Below are 23,504 nucleotides of genomic sequence, written 5' to 3' on the forward strand. Positions count from 1 at the left end.
AGGGAGCAACAAATACCCGTGCATTTGTGCTGCGGGGAAACCAAGAGGGCAGAAAGTTCGTTCTTTTGTATCCCAAGCGCCTAGCACAGCGCCTGGCGCATAGCAGGCGCTCAAGGAACAACTGAAGGTACTCGTGCAAGCTCCACGTGGCGCCCCGCAGAGCGTGTATGTAACATGCATATATACACACACGCTACACACATGATCCATAAAAACATACACACCTCCATATGCAGGTGTATACAATTAGTAAACATGCAAATATAAATAAATTTATTCGGGTACAGGCCTAACTCCGAACAGGTTGGAGAGGCAGGGAGGACGGTGGCGCCCCCCGACCCTCGGACCGCAGGACCGGGGGCGGGAGCCCGCAGGCGGGGCGGCGGCGCGGCCTGGTCCTTCCGGGTTCCCGTCCGCGCGCCGCCATTGGCTGGGCCGCGAGCAGCTGACGGCGAGCGGCGGGCGAGGGAGCTTCGAGGATGGCGGCGTCCGCGGCGTTGATCCTGCGGGAGAGCCCCAGGTAGCCGCCCGGCCCGGCGCTCGCGGCGCCCCGGGGTGGCGCGGGCGGCAAGGGTGTCCTGCGGCTGTCGCCCCGGCTCCGCGGGGGCCGGGCGGGACGGCGGCGCGGGGCTGTCCGAGTCGCGGTGCGGCCCGGGACGGTGGGCGCCTCGCCCTCGGGGGCACCCCCGTGGGTCCCAGCCGAGGTCCGCACGCGGCGCGCGGACGCCGGGGGCAGGGCTTCCGCTCCGCCCGGCGCTCTCCCCGATCTCGGACCCGAGAGAGGCGCCCCCACGCCGGGCGGTCCGCAGCACTGGCCCGTGTCAGCACCCTCCCCTCCCGCGGGCATAGACCCGGGCCGGGGTGGGGCTGCTAGCATGGTGCAGTCAGAATTCGGTGACATGGCTTTTGTTTTCATTCTGTTTCCTTTTAGTTAGTTTCTGTTTATGGTAGGTAAGCGGCTGTCCGCGGTGGAGATAGATTTGGGTGAAAATGACTTCATGTAAGGAACAGTCCTCGAGTCCCACTGAAGCGGTGGTGTGTGGGTGTGGGAACGTGCGGAAATAGATGGGCAAGTCACTGAAGGTGGAACAGAACTCCTTTGCGCCCGAATTGGGCAGGAATGTTGAAGAACACCGTTGCCATGTCAAAGCTTTTCCTTCTGCCCGGAGTCCTTGAGTTCTGACAGCCAGAAACTTGCCTCCCGCCAACGTCTGGGTAACCAGACGCCACATCACTGACCCGCAGTGACACAGTGCCATAGGACTGTGCTTGTCACCTAATGTAAAGTTCTTGATTACTGTTGCAGCAGGGTTTTAAAACAGCCGTGTGCTTAGTGACCCCAAATGATTTTTGTATAGTATTTTTTTAAAAAATTATCTGCCATACAGCATTCTATTCTTCATATGTATGGTGTACTAGCCACTTCCCTCCTCCCACTCTTTTCATGTTGCATTTGCATTTTGGGTTAAGTGGATGCTGTGCTGCTACATTAATGCCATCCCCCACAGAGTGCAAACTTTCCTCGTAGTTTGCCTTGCCCCAAAGAAGGAGAACGTTTGCCAAATAGACCTTTTCAACAATAGTTGAATGGGTGTGTGTGTGGGGGGGCGGGGGTGGGGGGTGTGGGGGGGGGGGGACGGACAAGGGGGGCATTAGATAATGCCCTGCCTCCTTTGCTGGCCATCATCTATTTTTCTTTGTTTCACTCAGACTTACCTTATAGCCATTAGAGTTGTTGCAATGAAAACTTACACCTGCAGTTGTGGACAACTGTACTTATAACCAGTACAATTCCACTTGGAAAGCATACTTAAAAACTTCGTTTCACTAATTTATTTAGCATGAAAAAAGCAGTGTCGCTGATAAATGCAATAGATATAGGAAGATTTCCACGATTGCTCACCCGAATTCTTCAAAAACTGCACCTGAAGGTTTGTATGTTATTTCTATAACTTATAATACTTTCTTGTGATTCCACTGAAACTGTGTTTCTACTTAAAGAACCTTTTGTGAAGAATAATGTTTCAAAGTGCGTCTTTGAGAACACCAGGTCTCCAGAAAAAAATTTTTTTTTCCTGGTTAACATTTTCTTTTTAAAATCTTTATTGTTGAAAGTATTACATAGGTCCTTCTTTTCCCCCCATTAACCTCTTCCAGCCAGCTCCCGCCCTCCCGGGACAGGCCCTCACCACCCCATTGTCCGTGGCCACTGGTTATGCATACATGCATACAAGTTCATTGGTTGATGTCTTCCCACCCACCCTCCCCTGTCTTCCTGCCGAGGTTCAACAGTCTGTTGATGAAAATTTGATAATGTCCCATGGTCAAAAGTTTTGGAAGCTCTGTCTTCATTAACGTTAATTCTTTTTATTATGGAACTTTTCAGTATATATTATATAGTAGTGTTTATAGTAAATATTTAAGGCTGTGCACAATTTCCCAAATGTGTTTGGCCTTGGAACTGTTTTAGATGGCATGTATTTTGGGACTAAGGTTCTGTGGAATATGCGTTGGGAAAATTCCGATTTTATCACTTAATTCTTCCTCTTAAAAATAATTCTATGGTATTGCTGTCAATCAGTAATCTTTCATTTAGCCTTTCACTTTTGTTTCAAGGGTGTGGTTATTTTTGACATATTGATGTTTAGTAATTCACTGCTTGCTCACTAATCTAAGTTAACTTCTTTATCAGGTTATAAAAAATTTAATTCCATCCATCACATGTTTATGGAGCACCACTAACTGTTCTGGCCTCCCTGTTAAACAAGAATTTGGACTCATTCCTCCCCCCCCCCCCCCCCCCCCCGCCCAGGAGCCAGCCTCAAAGCCCTTCCTTCCTCTGAAGTGTCTCTCAAATCCAAGTTCTCCTTAGAGTCCTAGTTCAGATTCTTATTATCTCTTCTATGGATGCAATGATTACCTTCAAACTGCTATCTCGAGGCCTCTAGTCTTTCCCTTCCTATTGCTTCTTCATAACACTATTTCATTTATCTTTCCAAATATTTTTTTTTCCTAAAAAAGAATTGATTATATCAAAGCCATCAGTGATTTTCCATTGTCCATGGAAAAAAGTTCAAAATCCTTAACATTATATCATAATAATACATTATGGCCACAACCTGTATTCTCCCCACGTTGGAAGTGCTCCAGTCACACTGGACTGTGCTCTTTTACTAGAACTTGTGGTTGTGCATAACCTAAGCTGTCAAGGCAGAGACTCATGGCAAGATCCAGATATTGAACTGTGCTGATTTTCATAGCTTGAAATTTACAAATGCATAAGTTTTTTTTTTTTTTTTTTTTTTTACCATGGATTTACTCTTTCTTTCAATTTCTCATTCCATATATGACTGAATGGATCTTCTTTTGAGGATCTGAATTTTGAATACCTGAATGTGTGCTAGTAGATTGCTTTTTGTGTTGTAGGCTGAGAACAGTTTCAGTGAAGAAGAGGAAGAAAAACTTCAAGCTGCATTTTCTCTAGAGAAACAAGATCTTCACCTAGTTCTTGAAACAATATCATTCATTTTAGAACAGGTATTTTTATTGTTCTCAACCATTGGTGTCTGGTACATGTTTGTATTGCTATGATAGGGGTAACATTTTTTTTCTTAAGTGTGCAAGTGGAAGCTGTGACTATATTTTAATTAAGAATTTCAATGTAGTAAAAAAACAACAACATTTGAATGTATGATTTTCCCCCCACAGGGTATTGCATTTTATAAAACAGTCTTAATGTTGAGTAGTGTAAGTGTTTGACAGTATGAATCAAGACTTTATTGACTTGAGACAGTTAGGAAAGATATGAAAGATTTTAATTCATTGTTACTTGTTATAATAATTTGGAAAAATGAACACACTTTATTTAAAAATTTTAACAAATGATTTTTGGGGGATTTATTTGACTAAGATGGTAAATAAAACATTTAGAAAAGAAATATTTGTCAAAGGACTTTTAGTTATATTATTTCTTCCTACTGAGCTGCCCTTCTGCCTGCATCTCTTCTCACATCTCCTTTCATTGTACCCTTGGCCCCTTATACTTGCACGCTTTCTCCTATTTGGGTTCCTTTTATCTTTAGCTGATAGTAGACCACCTTGTTAGTCTTTCATTATTTCATGGGTGTCAGTGATACCTTCTTCACTAGGTTTTAAATTTGTGGGAGGCCACTATCTTGGGTGCGCGCGCGTGCATCTTATATAAACCTGGCACATTCCAGGGCTTAACATAGATTCTCTATAAATTCCTGTTGGTTGATTAAATAGAATACTTGTGGAATTAAATTTTAAATAGTACTGTAGCTTTATGAACATTCTAGTGACAGATACTGTTAAAAGGACAAGCTACGAAGCATCTACACATATAGCTTTATACAAATTACAGATCATAATGATGACTATCCTTGGTGGGCCTTCAGTAGATGAAAAGGATAATCAAGTAAGACAGAGCATCAAGGGGCTTATGAGAAAGTTGTTCCAGAATAATATAGGTAATAGGACAGATATCACTGTTATAATTTTTACAATATTTTATTATATATTATCTAGGAAGTTGGGAGAGGGAGGGCAGTATAAGGAAATGAATTTTTTTCCTTTCATAATTGACATTTAATTGGTTGTTTTTAGGATAAGTACACAGACATTTGAGTTTGTACGTAATTCTTAACATATATACCAAAAACCTAAAGTCATGTAATTGTGATTCTTTTTTTTTTTTTAAATATATTTTATTGATTTTTTACAGAGAGGAAGGGAGAGAGAGAGAGAGAGTCAGAAACATCGATGAGAGAGAAACATCGATCAGCTGCCTCCTGCACACCTCCTACAGGGGATGTGCCTGCAACCCAGGTACATGCCCTTGACCGGAATCGAACCTGGGACCTTTCAGTCCGCAGGCCGACGCTCTATCCACTGAGCCAAACCGGTTTCGGCTGATTCTTTTCTAAACAGTTATTCCAGTGACTTCCCAGCTTAAAATTTGAAGGCTAATTTTCCTTAATAGACTATCAAGAACCAATATCTTCAAATGTTGATACATCAAAGTCCCACTCGTTTACTGTTCAATGTCGTATATACTACAGAATCAAATTTTCAGTCTTTCACAGCACATTAACAAACTTACTAGGAAAACTGGACTACCACACCAAAGATGTTATAGAGCGTACAAAATTCTGACAGTGAGAGCCAAGATCATGAAGTGGTTTTCTTTAGGAAACAATTTTACCAGAAATGAAAATGAGAATAAAAGTAATTTAAAATGTTCAGGACATGGTAAATGTATGACTGACTTCAAATTGCCACTTTAATATGCTTTGTATCATAGAATAGAAAAACTACCCTCATCTATGGAATGTTAAGTTGACACCCAAGATAATCAAAGCCTACCATATTTAATATACCACTATGTTTTGGTTGTATCAAAAAAGAAACAACCAGCAAATGATTTCACCTCTTAAAAAACCATTTACATTTTAAAAAATGGGATGAGGTCGAATTCCTTCATTCTTAAAAATGTTTCTAAAGCTACTAAAATATGGGCATTTACAAAATAGTTGGTAAAATTATTCTCTGGATTGTACAAAAAGGGAGACCGATACCACTGATAAGACATGGTATATGATATTAATTAGACTTGGCTTCTTTTTCTCCTGCTTCATCTGAGTCTGGCCTGTCCTCATTTTTACTTTTTTTATTGTTGTTAATCCTTACCCGAGGATATTTTCCCATTGATTTTTAGAGAGAGTGGAATGAAGGGGGAGAGACAGAGAGAGGGAAATATCACTGTGAGAGAGACACATCAGTTGGTTGCCTCCTGCCTGTACTTGCCCCAACCAGAGCTAGGAATGGAGTCTACAACCAAGGTATGTGCCCTTGACCAGAATCGAACTTGGGACCCTTCACTTTGCTGGCCGACTTTCTATCCACCGAGCCAAACTGACTAGGGCTGTCCTCATTTTTAGTTTCTCCATTTTCCACTGGTAGTTCTTATTTAGGTTCCTGGTTTGCCGTTTTTATCTGTTTTCCCTTTGCTTCCCTTTTCCCTTTCATTTGCACTTTTTTGTCTGCATATTTATCCTTTCCTGCTGCCATTTTTGGCTTCATTTCCACTTTTACAGAGCAAGTTTAGCTGACAACCTCACTGGTCTCCTCTTGGGTTCCTCCTTTGCTTCGCCCTCAGTGAAGCTGACCTTCCTCTTGGGCATCATGGCAGTGGGGTGGGGGGCCGAGAGCCTTTGAGAACCTGAACTGCCTAGCCATTGCCTGGCCCAACCTGCTTGGACCATGATGGGGTAGTGGGAGAACCCAGGAAATGAATAATTAGGGCACCATTAGTTAAGGCAAAGAAGTTTTTCCATTAAATGGAGTACTTAAACCTCAGGCAAAACTGAAAAAGTTTAGCCTGAATAATTTAAGCATTTAATCCTAAATCTTTCAGCCCTTGGAATGGTATATTGTTTGTAAAATAACAAAAACTTTCTGCAATAGAAATATAAAATATTCTTTTGGTTTAAATTATTAATTTTGTATTTGATTATAGATCAAGGTCTCTGTATGAATATTAGAGATATATGTAATTTGTTTTCTCTTTAATAGGCAGTATATCACAATGTGAAGCCTGCAGCTTTCCAGCAGCAGTTAGAGAACATTCATCTTGCACAAGACAAAGCAGAAGCATTTGTCAATACTTGGTCTTCTATGGGTCAAGAAACAGTCGAAAAATTCAGGCAGAGGATTCTCGCTCCCCACAAGGTATAGGTTATGTTACACCAAAGATATTTTTCAGTAATGTATGGCATAGATTTTTATACCCGAAGAGCTTTTTAATATTTTGTAGAGAGGTACAGTCGGGCAGAAGAGTATATAGACAATTTCTCCTGTAAAGTTATTGCCATACATATTTGCTACCACAATGTGATTTAATTTCAATTTACAGTTTAAAATATGCCTCTATAACTTAAGGATAGGAATGAAAGTTTTTTTCCCCTCTTGGGCCATGATCAGAGTTGGTTCTCTTTTAATTGTGTACCTGCATCTAAGACTCACTGTAATTTTACCGACACACATACTTATTTGTTTTTCTGTATTAGTGCCTAGCAGAATGTTGTGCATGCAGAAGGTAGCATAGCCAATATTTGTTGAGTTACAAACAGTGAACAAAATGAACACCTTAGGAAAAATATAAAGTAACAAAAAAGTCACAAATCTCTTTAGTTACCTTTAGTCACTCTTTTTTTAAAAAAAATATATTTTATTGATTTTTTTTACAGAGAGGAAGGGAGAGAGATAGAGAGTTAGAAACATCGATGAGAGAGAAACATCGATCAGCTGCCTCCCGCACATCTCCTACTGGGGATGTGCCTGCAACCCAGGTACATGCCCTTGACCGGAATCGAACCTGGGACCTTTCAGTCCGCAGGCCGATGCTCTATCCACTGAGCCAAACCAGTTTTGGCAGGTAACTAGTCATTCTTAATGGAGGTTAAAATGATTGTACAGATCATTTTGCCTTTGTTTTTCTGTGTTAGCATAATTGATTTTCCGATTTTCAGCTAGCTTTGTATTCCTGGGTTAATATCACTTGGTCATGATGTATAATCCTTTTTATGTGTTGCTGTATTTGATTTTGTAATAATTTGTTAAATGTTTTTCCATCTGTGTTCATGAGGAATATTAGTCTGCACTTTTATTGTGATGTCTTTGGTGGTATCAGGGTAATACTGGGCTTGTCAAATGAGTTGGAAAGTGGTCCCCTCCCTTTCTCTTTTCTGGAAGTATTTGTGACAGGTTGGTATTATTTTTGCATTTCAATGCAGCATTATATGAGAGTTCTAGTAGATCCAAATTCTTGTCAGCACTTGGTATTGTCAGTTGTTTACATTAAAACCATTGTATTAGGTTTATCATGGTATCTTGTGTTTTTAATTTGCATTTTCCTAATAACAAATTATGTTGATGATCTTTTTATGTGCTTACTTGCCATCGATATTATTTTTTGGTGAAGTGTCTATTCAAATTTTTGTTTAACTATATTTCCACATTATGACAGATAAAGAAGTCCCGTTATAGTAATATAAAGGATGATTACAGGCATGAATCCCAGCATATAGAAATGTATGGTTTTTCTTTCTTTCTTTTTTCTTTTGATTGTTACAATGTGTGGAGGGTATTTGTTTTCTTTCTGTTGAGTTTTGCGAGTTCTTTATATAATCTAGGTGTAAGTTTTTTGTCAGATAACGTGATTTACAGATTTTTTTTCTAGTACATAGCTTTTCATTTTCTTAAGTGTCTTTTGCAGAGCAAAAGCTTTTAATTTCTGATAAAGTTCCATTTATCAGTTTTTTCTTTTATTGATCTTGCTTTTGGTTTTGTATCTAATAATTTGTAGCTTAATCTAGCGTCACAAAGATTTTCTCTTTTGATTTTTTCTATTTGTTTTATAGGTTTATGTTTCACATTTAAGTCTAAGATCCATTTTGAAGTAATTTTGTATAAGGCATAAGGTGCAGGTCAAAGTTCTTTTTTTTTCTGCTTACGGATGTTCGTTTTCCCCCACATAATTTGTTAATAACATCATTTTGTCACTGACTTGTCTTTGTCCCTTTGTCAGAATCATTTGACATATTTGTGTGGGTCTTTTTCTGGACTCTCTTTTTGGTTCCATTGATCTGTTTGTCTGTCTTTATGCCAATATCACACTACCTTAATTATTGTAGCTTTGTAAGCTTTGTAGTAAGTCTTAAGATCAGGTATTGTGAGTCTGCTTTGTTCTTTTTCATAATTGTTTTGTTTTTTTTCTAGTTTCTTTGCACTTTCATATAAACTTGAAAGCCAGCTTCTGTATATCTACTAGAGGCCCAGTGCACAAATTTGTGCATGGGATCGGGGTTGGGGGTGCTGATCAGAGGTGGGGCCAGCTGGGGGGAAGGGCTGCAGTAGAACTCCTGGTCGAGGGGACAATTTGAGTATTACCCTTTTATTATATAGGATAAGAAATCCTGCTGGGATTTTAATAGAGATTATATTTAATTTATAGATCACTTTGTAGAGAAAGGTCTTCTTAACAGTATTGAGTATATCTCTTCATTTTTTTAAGTCCTTTTTTAAAAATTTAAATTCTTTATTGTTTAAAGTAGCAGTCGCCAACCGGTGGTCTGCGGACCACTGCTGGTCTGTGAGGTCTGAAAGGTTGGCAACCACTGGTTAAAGTATTATATATGTTTCCTTTTTCCCCATTGACCTCTCTCCAGCCACTCCCACCCCCCAGCACATTCCCTCACCTCCCTACTGTCTGTGTCCATTGGTTATGCTTATATGCATGCATACAAGTCCTTTACTTGATCTCTTACCCCTACCCACCCACTCCCCTGCCTTCCCTCTGAAGTTTGATGTTCTTTTTGATGCTTCTCTGTGTCTGGATCTATTTTTGTTCATCAGTTTATGTTGTTCATTATATTTCACAAATGAGTGAGATCATGTGATATTTATCTTTCTCTGACTGGTTTATTTCACTTAGCATAATGCTCTCTAGGTCCATCCATGCTGTTGCGAATGGTAAGAGTTCTTTCTTTTTTACAGCAGTGTAGTATTCCACTGTGTAGATATACCATGGTTGTTTTTTTAGGTCCTTTTTTATTTCTCATGTCAGTGTTTGCATTCTTTAGCATACAGATCCTGCACATATTTTGTTAGATTTGTACCTAAGTATTTAGTGTTTTTTTTGAGTTGATGAAAATAGTACTGTTTTTAAAATTTTTTTTCTAATTGTTCGTTGCTAGTAGATACAAACACAATTGATTTTTGTACAGTATATTGATCTTATATTCTATGACCGTGCAAACTCACTAATTAGTTATGGCATTTTTTTTGGTGTGGATTCCTTGTGATTTTCTTTGTAGGCAGTCATGTTGTCCATGAATAGAGACAGTTTTATTTCTTCCTTTCTAGTCTTTTTAGCTTTTATATTTTGTTTTTTGCCTTATTGCACTGACTAGGACTTTTAATATGATGTTGAATACGAGTGGTATGTCTGAAACAACCTGCTTTGTTCCCAGTTTTAGAGAGAAAGCATTCTCATTAAGTAGGATATTAGCTATAGGTTTTTGGAAAATGCCCTTTGTTTTCATCTCTCGCCATTTCTTTCTTTTTTAAAAACTGCATTCTAAGAGCTCTTAAGTGTCCTCAACATCACTGCTTCATTTTTCATTTCAATTTCTACTTTTTCCTATGTCCTGTACAGATTTTAAGTTTTCCATTTTGTGTTACTGGAATTCCTTTTTCTTCCAACCATCTCCATTAAAAATAAATCTCTACTTGCCTTTTAATGTTTGCTCGTTCTCTATAATTTTCTGCTATTTTACAGGGTTCATATTTTTACATTGATACAAGTAGAGTTAAAATATTTTATGCTTCTAACCGTAAGTCATTTTTCAGTATCTTCTAGATCAGTGATGGCGAACCTTTTGAGCTCGGCGTGTCAGCATTTTGAAAAACCCTAACTTAACTCTGGTGCCGTGTCACATATAGAAATTTTTTGATATTTGCAACCATAGTAAAATAAAGACTTATGTTTTTGTTATTTATTTTTATATTTAAATGCCATTTAACAAAGAAAAATCACCCAAAAAAATAAGTTTGCGTGTCACCTCTGACACGCGTGTCATAGGTTCGCCATCACTGTTCTAGATGATACATATTTTTAAAGTAATACTTCTCCATATTATGTTACATTTATATTAAGTTCTGCTTAAAATGTGGTTTAATCAGTTATCATATAAAATGTGCAAAAAGAAGTTGAATGAACATGATTAATTGCATATTGGCCTCTTGAGAATGATGGAAATTATTTTTGACAATTTGTAGTACATGAGAGGATAGCCAGTACGTTATTTTAAATGCTTAAATAAGGTAATGTAATAATAGCAAACATTTTTTGTGTTTTTTTTTTTAATACTTTTTTCTTTATTGGTTAAGGTATTACATATGTGTCTTTATTGCTGCATTGCCCCCTGCCCCCCCCACTCATGCCTTCACCCCCTGTTGTCTGTGTCTGTTGGTTAGGCTTTTTTTGTGTTTATTGTTGACCAACTACTCCAATAAGTGCTTTATATCTTATAAAACCCATTAATAGTTCTACTTTCTATTTAAAATAAAATCGAGGCTTAGAGAGATTAAATAATTGGTCCATTGTTATGCAGCTAAGTAAGTGGCAGAGTTGGGATTTGACACAAGTAGTCACACTCCTAAGCCATTATACTATACTGGAGGCCCAGTGCATAAAATTCGTGCACTCAGCGGAGGGTGGGGGTGTCCCTCAGTCCGGCCTGCGCCCTCTCGCAGTCCAGGAGTCCCGTGGGGAGCGGGCCTAAACTGTCAGTCGGACATCCTTAACGCTGCCACCGTTGCACTCGCCAGCTGTGAGCCTGGCTTCTGGTGCACTGAACACCAGGGGGCAGTTCCTGTGTTGAGCATCTGCCACCTGGTGGTCAGTGTGCATTATAGCTACTGGTTGTTCCACTGTTCAGTCGATTTGCATATTAGCCTTTTATCATATAGGACTACCGCCTAAATGTTACCTGCAAATTTTTTTTTTTGTATCAGACTTTATGAAGGGTGGTTTATATAGTTGTGTGTATGTTTGTGTGGTTCATATTTTTGAAAAGGAAGGAAATAAAACTTTAGAAAGTATAATTTTATCATGATAACACAAGCAGTCCATGGTGAAGCTGAGATGGGAATCAGATTTGTCTATCTCTCAAGCTTTGTTCCTTTTATATCATGCTACCTCTGTCAGCTATGATGTTATCTTTCTCTTTTATCCTAATAACTGTTTAGGATATGGTGACTAAAAATAGTCATGTGTGAAAATAGGTCATGTCATTTAAATTGTAACAAAATATATGTCAGTGATTTATTATATAATGAACAAAAGGTATATTTACAATGACTGACTGATGTTTTAATGGTAACTTAGGGGCTCACTCATGTGAACTGTCTGGGTGGTACTTGCAGTGGAAGACTAGTGGGTAATAATTCTAAATTCAAAGAGTCAGTTTCAATTAAATAATAAATTAAAAAATCAACAGTTGCTTATGTTTAATTCAGTTTTTAAAAACACCTCTTTTCACCTTTTATTATTTGAAAATGAATTTTAGTGACAGCTTTTTGCAGGATATGATTGAAAGGATTTTTATATTTTATTCCGTCTCTCTTCTTTTAAAAAATAGATGTTTTTCTTAACCTCTTTGTAGACATGAGACTGAAATGTCACTACCACTTATTATAATTTGTATGCTCTTTTTTTTTTTTTTTTAAATCAATGTTGACTCTGCCAGCAGAGTTCTTGTAAAAGGGTTTTCCTATTTGATTTTTGTTATAATGCCTATGTGGTCATGACATTTATTAAATCATGAATCCCCTTTCAGACAGAACTTTAATGCTATGTTTAATTTTACTCTTGAAATTCTATTTATAAATTCTTTACATATATTTCTCCTAAACTAAATTTACAGACTTACATGTTAAATATTATTGATGTACATCTTTTTTATTCCTGAGACCATAAGGGAAATAATTGTATTCTTTTTATATAATACTTTTTTCCCCCAAAATATTTTTACTTTTCTAAGCTAACTTTATTCTTTATTTAGTATCAGATATGATAAGTATCAGATATAATAAGTATATATAAGGCACATTTAAGCACTCTAACTTTCTCTTTAAAGACTACATGCACTGATTCCCTTTCTTAAAAGCATTTATGTGTGTTTGTTAGGGAGTTTTAAAATATAAATCTGACAGTTACATTTGTTTGAATGTTCAAAATGAGTTTAATGTGATTTTATCCTGTTAAGAGTAGTCTTAACGTTACCAATTACATGGCAAATATATTCATACTAGAGGCCTGGTGCACTAAATTTGTACATGGCGGGGGGGGGGGTGTCCCTCAGCCTTGCCTGCATCCTCTCCAATCCGGGACCCCTCAGGGGATGTCCAACTGCCGGCAATAGGACATCCCTCTCTCTATCCAGGACCGCTGGCTTCTAACTGCTCACCTGCCTGCTTGCCTGATTGCCCCTAAATACTCTGCCTGCCTGACTGATTGCCCCTAACCCCTTTGCCTAGCTTGCCTGATGCCCCTAACTGCTCCCCTGCCAGACTGATGACCCCTAACTGTTCTCCCCTGCTGGCCTGATCGCCCATAACTGCCTCTGCCTGCCTGCCTGATTGCCCCTAACGGCTCTCCCTTGCTGGCCTGATCGCCCTTAACCACTCTCCCCTGCAGATCTGATCACTTCTAACTGCTCTCCTCTGCCGGCCTGATTTCCCCTAAACGGTCTCCTCTGCTGGCCTGATCACCCCTAACCACTCTGCCTGACTGCCTGATTGTCCTTAACTGCCTCTGCCTCAGACCCCGCCACCGTGGCTTTATCTGGAAGGAGGTCTGGAAGACATCTGGTCTATCGGTCTAATTAGCATATTACCCTTTTATTAGTATAGATCTTCTCATCTGTCTACACCAGGGGTCCTCAAACTTTTTAAACAGGGGGCCAGTTCACTGTCCCTCAGACCGTTGGAGGGCCGGACTATAGTTTAAAAAAAAACTATGAACAAATTCCTATGCACACTGCACATATCTTATTTTGAAGTAAAAAACCAAAACGGGAACAAATACAATATTTGTATTTGCATGTGGCCCGCGGGCCGTAGTTTGAGGACCCCTGGTCTACACTGATATAAGAGAAACATGCAAATTAATCATCACTCCGCCACTCTGCTACACCCGCAAGCCACGCCCACCAGCCAATCAGGAGCGAGTATGCAAATCAACCCAACTAAGATGGCGGCGGCCATGGAACTGGAGCCAGCAGGAGGCTTGGATTGCCGCTGGCGATGGAGGAAGCCAAGCTTCCTGCCTGCCCTGGCTGGCCCTGGGCTCCGCTCAAGGCTACAAAATTTCAATTATAAAAGATAAATAAATCCCAGATACCTGCTTCCAGCCCACCCTGGCCTCTGCTCAAGGAGGCGCTAAAAAAAAAAAGGAGAGGCTGGGAGCTTGGGTCACCGGGGGGGCCTGGCCAGCCTGAAAATGGCCCTCCGCCCCTCACCCAGGCTGGCCAGGCACCCCCACAGGACCGCCTCCCGCCACCGTGAAGGGGCTGTGGCCAGCCTGAAAACAGCCCTCAGCCCCTCACCCAGGCTGGCCGGGCACCCCAGCAGGACCCCCACCCTGATCCGGGACACCCTTCAGGGCAAACCAGCCGGCCCCCACATGTGCACCAGGCCTCTATCCTATATAATAAAAGGGTAATATGCAAATTGACCCTAACAGCAGAATGACTGGAAATGACTGGTCACTATGACACACACTGACCACCAGGGGACAGATGCTTAATGCAGGAGCTGCCCCCTGGTGGTCAGTGCACTCCCACAGGGGGAGCTCTGCTCAGCCACAAGCCAGGCTGATGGCTGCCAGTACAGTGGTGGTGGTGGGAGCCTCTCCTGCCTCCTCAGCAGCACTAAGGATGTCTGACTGCAGCTTAGGCCTGCTCCCCGCTGGCAAGTGGACATCCCCCGAGGGCTCCTGGGCTGCCAGAGGGATGTCTGACTGCCAGTTTAGGCCTGATCCCCCAGGGAGCGGGCCTAAGCCAGCAGATGGACATCCCCTGAGGGTTCCCAGACTGTGAAAGGGCACAGGCCAGGCTGAGGGACCCCCCCCCCCCAAGTGCATAGATTTTTGTGCACCAGGCCTCTAATATATATATAAAACCCTAATATGCAAATAGAATGAACTGTGGAACAACTGAACAACCAGTTGCTGTGACGTGCGCTGACCACCAAGGGGCAAACGAGGAACATGGTAGGTGTTGACAGCAGGCAGCAGAGCGTGGAACATGGTGGGTGTCGGCTGTGGTGGAATGGTGGAGCAGCTGAGCGGGGGCACCAGACCAAGGTGTGGTGCCAGTCGCTGTCATTGGGGCAAGCCTCTGGTGGTTACTGAAATTCTTTGTTCCCACACACCATGGTCCTGCTTGGCACTCGCATCTGCTGCTGGTGCCAGCCCCACTCGCACCCGCTGCTGATGCCAGAGCCACTGCTTGCACCTGCTGCCGGTGCCTGGCGCTGGCCCTGATCACTCGGTGCCATCAGCGGGTGCAAGCGGTGGCTGCCGGCCCCAATTGCCCTTAGGGCTTCTCCACCTCCCCCTGCTCCTGAGGGTTGATCGGGGCAGCAGCCACTGATGGCACCTGCTGACGGTGCCAGCCTTGCTTGCATCTGCTGCCGGCGCCAGCCCCAATCGCTCCACGCCATTAGCAGGTGCGAGTAGGGCTGGTGCTGTCAGCGCGTGGGAGCTGTGGCAGCGGGAGTGGGGCTGCGGCAGACAGGGGACCAGGGGGCTATGGCGGGAAGGGCCGGGTGGGGGCGTGGAGGATGGGCTGAGACCCGCCGCCGTGCCCACCACAGCCTCATGACCCACAGTTCCTTTCAAAGTGCACGGATTCATGCATTGGGCCTCTAGTTTCTTTATAAAGTGAAATTTCATCATGTTTTCTCATAGATTCTTGAGAAATCTATGTTTAAAAATGGATGGCCATTGTTCCTAAGATAATAATATTCCTATAACATTCTTAAAAAATATCCCTGTTAAAGCCATTATATGATTAACTTTATTGTTAAGTGTAACAACTAATTATTTGCTTCATTAATTGTTAAATATCTGTATTTTATATAGAGTATAAAAAATTAGAAATTTTTATTTGACATTTAAATGCTTCTTAACATTATCTTCTGCATTCATAGGAAATTTATTTTACAACTAGAGGCCTGGTGCACAAAAATTTGTGCACTCGGGGGGGAGCAGGGGGGGGGGCCCTCAGCCTGGCCTGTGCCCTCTCACAGTCTGGGACCCCTCGGGAGATAACGATCTGCTGGCTTAGGCCTGCTCCCAGGTGGCAGAGGGCAGGCCCAATCCCTAGGTGCAGCCCATGGTCGGGCTCAGAGCAGGGCTGATTGGGGAGTTGGGGCGCCGCCCCTGTCATGCACAGAGCAGGGCGGATCGGGAGGTTGCGATGCCACCCTCAGTCACAATCAGGGTAGGGCCGATTGGGGGGTTGGGGCACCGCCCCCTGTCACACTCAAGGCAGGGTCGATGGGGAGGTTGCGGCGCCACCCCCTGTCACGCACAGAGCAGGGCCAATCAGGGGGTTGGGGCACTGCCCCCTGTCACTCACAGAGCAGGGCCCATCAGGGGGGTTGGGGCTCTGTACCCTGTCACTCACAGAGCAGGGCCGATCAGGGGGGTTGCGGCTCTGTACCCTGTCACGCACAGAGCAGGGCCAATCGGGGTTGGGGCGCTGCCCCCTGTCACGCACAGAGCAGCGCTGAGAGCTGTTTTCAAGCTGGGGGTGACTGAAGTTCCCAACCGCTCCTTTTTTCCTTTTTTTTTTTAAATTCTGGGCCAGCTTTAGCTTTGAGGCTTGGCTCCAGCTCTTAGGCCTCTGCTGCTGAAAGTAGGTTTCTGGCCTTTGCTTACAATGTTGCGATCCTGCTGACTGAAGCCCAGCGGACTAAAGCAGGTTTCTGGGGTTTTGTTTAGCTTCTATATTTGTTACATAGTTGCTTAGAGTTGCAGCTCAGAGGCCTGCAGCGGCAGGCGGGGAACGTTGGAGTCCTCCATCACTGAAGAAAGCAAGCCTCATGTTAGTTTTAAGCTGCCTGGCTGCCAGCTGCCATCTTGACTGGCAGTTAATTTGCATATCACCCTGATTAGCCAATGGGAAGGGTAGCGGTTGTACGCCAATTACCATGTTTCTCTTTTATTAGATAGGATAATTATATCTCCATTCTACTCGTTTTTGCCTTCTTTGTTATTTTAGTTATTATTAGTACCAGAGGCCTGTTGCAGGAATATTCCTGCAAGAATAGGGCTTCCTGTGGCTGGAGCAAAGCAGAGAAGGGAGCGAAACTCGCTGAGGCGGGCTTCGCTCCCGCTTCAAGCCCCTGCAGCTGGTCTTGCCCTCCTGCTCCAAGCTGCTGCCTCTTATGCTCCCAGCCACAGTGGTTGGGCTTGCCCTCTCGCACCCATCCCCTGGGGCTGGGCTTGCCCTCCTGCTCCCAGTCGCTGCCCCTCCCCTCCAAGCCTCTGCCCCTTCCGCCCCCAGCCGCTGCCCCTTCCTCTCCAAGCCGCTGCCCCTCCCGCCCCCAGCCGCTGCCCCTTCCGCCCCCAGCCGCTGCCCCTTCCGCCCCCAGCCGCTGCCCCTTCCTCTCCAAGCCGCTGCCCCTTCCGCCCCCAGCCGCTGCCCCTCCCGCTCCCAGCCGCTGCCCCTTCCGCCCCCAGCCGCTGCCCCTTCCTCTCCAAGCCGCTGCCCCTTCCGCCCCCAGCCTCTGCCCCTTCCGCCCCCAGCCGCTGCCCCTTCCGCCCCCAGCCTCTGCCCCTTCCTCTCCAAGCCGCTGCCCCTTCCGCCCCCAGCCTCTGCCCCTTCCTCTCCAAGCCGCTGCCCCTTCCGCCCCCAGCCTCTGCCCCTTCCGCCCCCAGCCGCTGCCCCTTCCTCTCCAAGCCGCTGCCCCTCCCGCTCCAAGCCGCTGCCCCTTCCGCCCCCAGCCTCTGCCCCTTCCGCCCCCAGCCGCTGCCCCTTCCGCCCCCAGCCGCTGCCCCTCCCGCTCCAAGCCGCTGCCCCTTCCTCTCCAAGCCGCTGCCCCTCCCGCTCCCAGCCGCTGCCCCTTCCGCCCCCAGCCGCTGCCCCTTCCTCTCCAAGCCGCTGCCCCTCCCGCTCCCAGCCGCTGCCCCTTCCGCCCCCAGCCGCTGCCCCTTCCTCTCCAAGCCGCTGCCCCTTCCGCCCCCAGCCGCTGCCCCTTCCGCCCCCAGCCGCTGCCCCTTCCTCTCCAAGCCGCTGCCCCTTCCGCCCCCAGCCGCTGCCCCTTCCTCTCCAAGCCGCTGCCCCTCCCGCTCCCAGCCGCTGCCCCTCCCGCCCCCAGCCGCTGCCCCTTCCTCTCCAAGCCGCTGCCCCTCCCGCTCCCAGCCGCTGCCCCTTCCGCCCCCAGCCGCTGCCCCTTCCTCTCCAAGCCGCTGCCCCTCCCGCTCCCAGCCGCTGCCCCTCCCGCCCCCAGCCGCTGCCCCTTCCTCTCCAAGCCGCTGCCCCTCCCGCTCCCAGCCGCTGCCCCTCCCGCCCCCAGCCGCTGCCCCTTCCTCTCCAAGCCGCTGCCCCTCCCGCTCCCAGCCGCTGCCCCTTCCGCCCCCAGCCGCTGCCCCTTCCTCTCCAAGCCGCTGCCCCTCCCGCCCCCAGCCGCTGCCCCTTCCTCTCCAAGCCACTGCCCCTTCCGCCCCCAGCCGCTGCCCCTTCCTCTCCAAGCCGCTGCCCCTCCCGCTCACAGCGGCTGCGGCTCCGTTTCTGTCCTCGCGGCCTCTACTTGGCTCCCTTCTGTACCGCTTGGCCTCCATGTTGTCGTCAGTCTTCGCTCCCAGCTAGTATATGCAAATTAACCGCCATCTTTTAGCTTCTATAACTGAAACATTGTATCTCTTGGAGCTGTTGCTTCAGGAGCTCGGAAGCTGGCAGCGGCAGGCGGGGAACGTTGGAGTCCTCAGTCACTGAAGCAAGCAAGCCTCATGTTCACTTTAAGCTGCCTGGCTGCCGGCCGCCATCTTGGCTGGCAGTTAATTTGCATATTTCCCTGATTAGTCAATGGGAAGGGTAGCGGTCGTATGCTAATTACCATGTTTCTCTTTTATTAGATAGGAAGCTATGAATCAAGTAAAAGACAGTTTTCCGTGTGCTGAAATTAACTGAATATAAATTTTTGTGAGGTTTAATGGTGCTATATTTACTACTTTTTATTGAAGTATAATTTACCTGCAGTAAATTGTAGAGATTTTTTAAGTGTTCAGTTTGATGAGTTTCAGAACGTACACCCATTTAATTACTATCCATAACAAAATAGAGAATATTTTTATGACTTGGAAAGTGCCTAGTTTCAATTCTTTTTCATTACCATAGATTGGTTTTGTTTGTTCTTGGACTTAATATAAATGGACTCAAATAAGTGTGTCTAGCTAATATCTCAACATTTAAAACATTTATTCTTTACCCATGTTGTTCCTTGTATTGGTAATTTTTTGATGGCTGAGTCATATTCCATTGTATGAAAATACCGGAATTTATTTATCCATACTTTTGTGTATGGACATTTGGGTTATTTCCAGTTTCTGGTTATTATAAATAAGACTGCTATGAACACTTGTGTAAAACTTTTTCTGTGGACATATTTTTTTTCTCATGGGTAAATATCTAGGAGTTGGATTGCGGACCCCTCAAGCCAAATCTGAGGCTTTACATTTGACTTTCAGCCATCCCATGCTGTGTGGATTGGGAAAAATCATATAAATGTGCATCTCTCACCTTGCGTGGGATTCCTTCCTTCTTTTATAAGTCAGATTCTCTGCCTGGAGAACTTAGTCCTTCTACAATGCCTTCAAATTATTGTTTTTAAAAAAATATTTGTCTAGAGGCTATAATTTTTATTTGTAAGGAGGTTAATGTAAACTACTTCCTACTATTACCAGAATAGAAGCTCTAAAAGTATTATTTTAAATTGTTAGATCTGATTCTGTCCCTTCTCTGCTCCAAACTCACCAAAGCCCTTAAGACAGGGGTCCTCAAACTTTTTAAACAGGGGGCCAGTCACTGTCCCTCAGACCGTTGGCGGGCCGGACTATAGTTTAAAAAAAAAACTATGAACAAATTCCTATGCACACTGCACATATCTTATTTTGAAGTAAAAAACCAAAACGGGAACAAATACAATATTTGTATTTGCATGTGGCCCGCGGGCCGTAGTTTGAGGACCCCTGCCTTAAATTCTTACAATTGCATTTAAGGCCTTACATGATCCACTCTTATAATTGCCTTTAAGACCTTATGTGCTCTATCATTCCCCTTGTCCCCCTCGGTCCACTACCTATCTTCTTGACCTTCATCTTTTAGCATCCTACATCTGGCTCAGTTTGGATACTTGAATCTCTACCTCAAATGTTCTTTTCCTGGATTTTCATATGGCTGGCCTGCTTTATCTTCTTCAGCTCTTTGTGTAAATGTCACATTGATAAGTGAGTCTTGCCCTGATTATCATAATGAAAAGTGCCCCCACCTCTATGGTACTTAATTACTTCATTTTTCTCCATAAAATTTATTATCTGGCCCACTATATATTTTACTTATTTTTTTTATTGTCTATCTCTACTACTAAATAATAAGCTTCACAAGGGCAAGAATTTTTGTTTGTTTTGTTCACTGCTGTATTTCACTGCTTTAAATGCCTTTGGGATAGAGTGGGTTTTCAAAAATAGTTGTCGAATGAATAAATATGCAATATCCATGCATTATAAATTGTCCTATTTAAAGTTCAGTTTCTTAAGTTTTCTTATAAAAGGGATATTTATATTTATTGGTAGAGATAAGAACAGTAAAGAGAGGAGGGTGTGGATTGTATTTTGTATTTCCTAGTTTTTTTGTAAATATATTTTTATTGATTTCAGAGAAAAGGGAGAGAGTTAGAAACATCAATGAGGAGAATCATTGATCAGCTGCCTCCTGCACACCTCCTACTGGGATCAAGCCTGAAATGCGAGCATGTGCCCTTGACTGGAATCGAATCCGGGACCCTTCAGTCTGCAGGCCTAGGCTCTGTTCATTGAGCCAAACGAGCTAGGGCTATTTCCTGTTTTTTTGTTTTTTTTCTGTGTGTGTGTTCATTTTGGTTGTACTTTAAGCCTTTTGTGGTTCACCTGTTTCATGACTTGAATTTTGCTGGAATACTAGATTCAATCATTTACAGCTTGTCCTCTTTAAAAGTGGGAATATAGAGAGAATTACTTTAGCTTGAAACAGATTCTCCAGGGGGAAAAAGTGACATCATTAGCTGTTGATGCAGCAATCAATTTAAAGAGGTTTAGATCCAAGAGACCTTGATCAATCTTATTTGGCACTGAAATGTATTCTCTGCTTCATACATAATTAGCTAAAAACCAGAACCATTAATAAATTAAATAAAGATTTCACTAATGCCAAAGAACTGTGCTGTTAGCAAAATTACTCTTATTATGTCATACTATTCAAAGATATGTACTTGCTAAATAATTTTGATGTACCTTTTCAGAGTGTTGCCAATTGTGAGAGCATTAGTTGAATTATATTTCAATGTCCTCAAACTTGTACTGTTAGCTTCATATATTCTTGGTATATAGAGAGGTAGCAAACAGTTTGAAGGCAGATTCATCGATGTTTTCCCTCAACACCTTATAACTTGGATATCAAGACTATGTTTAGGGCCCTATCCAATTTGGCTCAGTGGGTAGAGCATTGGCCTGTGGACTGAAGGGTCCCAGGTTTGATTCCAGACAAAGGCATGGTCAGGGGCACATGCCTGTGTTGCAGGCTCTATCCCCAGTAGGGGATGTGCAGGAGGCAGCCAGTCAATGTTTCTCTCTCATCATTGATGTTTCTATCTCTTTCTCTCCTTCTACCTTCCTCTCTGAAATCAATAGAAATATACTTAAAAAAGAAAAAAGACCATGATTAGGTATTTTGATCAAGTTTGTGTGTTAAGGAGTATAATTAAGTTCCATGCCACCCTAGCAGTAAGACTAGGTTGAACTTTTTTGTTTTGTTTTGTTAATCCTCACCTGATGATATTTTTTCCCCAGTTGATTTTTTTGAGAGAATGGAAGGGGGGGGGGGGAAGAGAGTAAGAGAGAGAGAGAGAGAGAGAGAGAGAGAGAGAGAGAGGGAGAGAGGGGGAAACATCGATGCAAGAGAGACACATCGATTGGTTGCCTTCCGAACATGCCCCAACCTAGGCTGGGATCAAGCCTGCAACTGAGGTACATGCCCTTGACTGGAATCAAACCCACAACCTCTCCATTTGAGGTCCGATGCTCTAATCACTGAGAAAAACCATCCAGGGTCTACAATGACTTTTGTGGCATCTAAACTTGAGGGTATAAGTTAAGAAGTATCCCTAAGTTGTGATATTTGTAATAAAACATTTGTACCTCTTATGATTTGATGTAGTAGCGACATTAAAAAAAGACATTGGTTCAGTTACTTTTGGATTTGTTAAAAATATATATTTTTATTGATTTCAGAGAGGAAGGGAAAGGGAGAGATAGAAACAAAAATTGATGAGAGAGAATTACTGATTGGCTGTCTCCTGCACACCCCTTATTGGGGATCGAGCCCACAACCCAAGCATGTGCCGTTGACAGGAATCGAACTGGCTTTTTTAGGTCATATGCATTTCCATTTAAATTTTAGAACCAACTTGTCAGTTTCTATAAAAAGTGCCTGCTGCCCTAACTGGTTTGGCTCAATGGATAGAGCGTCGGCCTGGGGACTCAAGGGTCCCAGGTTCGATTCCGGTCAGGGGCATGTACCTTGGTTGCAGGCACATACCCAATAGGGAGTGTGCAGGAGGCAGCTGATTGATGTTTCTCTCTCATCGATGTTTCTAACTCTCTATCCCTCTCCCTTCCTCTCTGTAAGAAATCAATAAAATATATATATATTTTAAAAAAGTGCCTGCTGGGAATTTAATTGGATTGCCCTAAATCTGTAAATCACTTTTGAAAGAATTGACATCTTAACAACACTGAGACTTTAAATTCATGAACATGGTATATATCTCTTCATTTATTGATATCTTATATCACAATTGTTTTGTACATGTTTTGTCTTCATTACTAGACTTGGAGCTTTTGGGTCAGAGATGGTAAGTTTATTGATTTTAATGTCCCCAGCACCTAAGACAGTATAAAAGTTAGGTCCATACTCTTATGATTTTTCTCCTTTCTGATTGCTGCTTTTAGTCACATTGCTACTTTCTCCTTGTTTCCACAACCTCTAAATTTTGCACTGTGACAGAACTCCTTTGTCACTTTTAGGTGATCTTAATTTTGATCTCTTGGTAAAGATGGTGTTTGTTTTCTCTATTGCATCATTACTTTTTTTTCCTAACTAAAAAGCCATTGTGGATAGATGCCTTGTGACTCTGCATTCCATGTCAGATTTTCACTACTTAGATTTAGTATCCTTTGCTGATTCTTTTTTTTTTTTTTTTTAAATATATTTTATTGATTTTTCACAGAGAGGAAGGGAGAGAGATAGAGAGAGTTAGAAACATCGATGAGAGAGAAACATCGATCAGCTGCCTCTTGCACATCCCCCACCGGGGATGTGCCCGCAACCCAGGTACATGCCCCCGACCGGAATCGAACCCGGGACCTCTCAGTCCGCAGGCTGACGCTCTATCCACTGAGCCAAACCGGTTTCGGCTCCTTTGCTGATTCTTACTTGAATCAGTTTCTTGTAACTTTTTTGATTTTGGTATAATTTCAAAATTAGAGAAAAGTTGCAACTCACGCTGGCTGGGCCAATTCACTAAGTTTTTACATTTTACATTATTAATCTGTTAAATGATGATGATAAGAATAGCTCTCTCAAGTAGTATTGGTT

General features: G+C 43.3%; 1 protein-coding gene and 1 pseudogene across 3 annotated transcripts in view; one reads left to right on the plus strand and one right to left on the minus strand.

Annotated features, from left to right (window-relative positions):
• The first annotated feature begins 357 nt into the window (after nt 1–357).
• The window catches only part of COMMD10 (COMM domain containing 10), a 229,339-nt gene continuing 206,192 nt past the window's right edge, over nt 358–23,504 (plus strand). The window contains exons 1-4 of one of the 2 annotated variants that reach the window (XM_081088741.1): nt 358–520; nt 1,841–1,931; nt 3,427–3,537; nt 6,595–6,750. In XM_081088741.1, coding sequence (XP_080944867.1) covers nt 480–520; nt 1,841–1,931; nt 3,427–3,537; nt 6,595–6,750 — 399 coding nt within the window. In that variant the 5' untranslated portion in view covers nt 358–479. The remainder of the gene's footprint in view (nt 521–1,840; nt 1,932–3,426; nt 3,538–6,594; nt 6,751–23,504) is intronic. The other variant, XR_013995852.1, reaches the window with a different exon arrangement.
• LOC308518070 (non-histone chromosomal protein HMG-14-like) lies at nt 5,623–6,203 on the minus strand (annotated as a pseudogene). The gene is made up of 2 exons: nt 5,940–6,203; nt 5,623–5,663 (listed from the first exon to the last, which is right to left on the minus strand). The product of its transcript is annotated as a non-histone chromosomal protein HMG-14-like (transcript).

Source organism: Myotis nattereri, assembly GCF_964212035.1.
Source record: "Myotis nattereri genome assembly, chromosome: 4".
Classification (NCBI taxonomy): domain Eukaryota; kingdom Metazoa; phylum Chordata; class Mammalia; order Chiroptera; family Vespertilionidae; genus Myotis; species Myotis nattereri.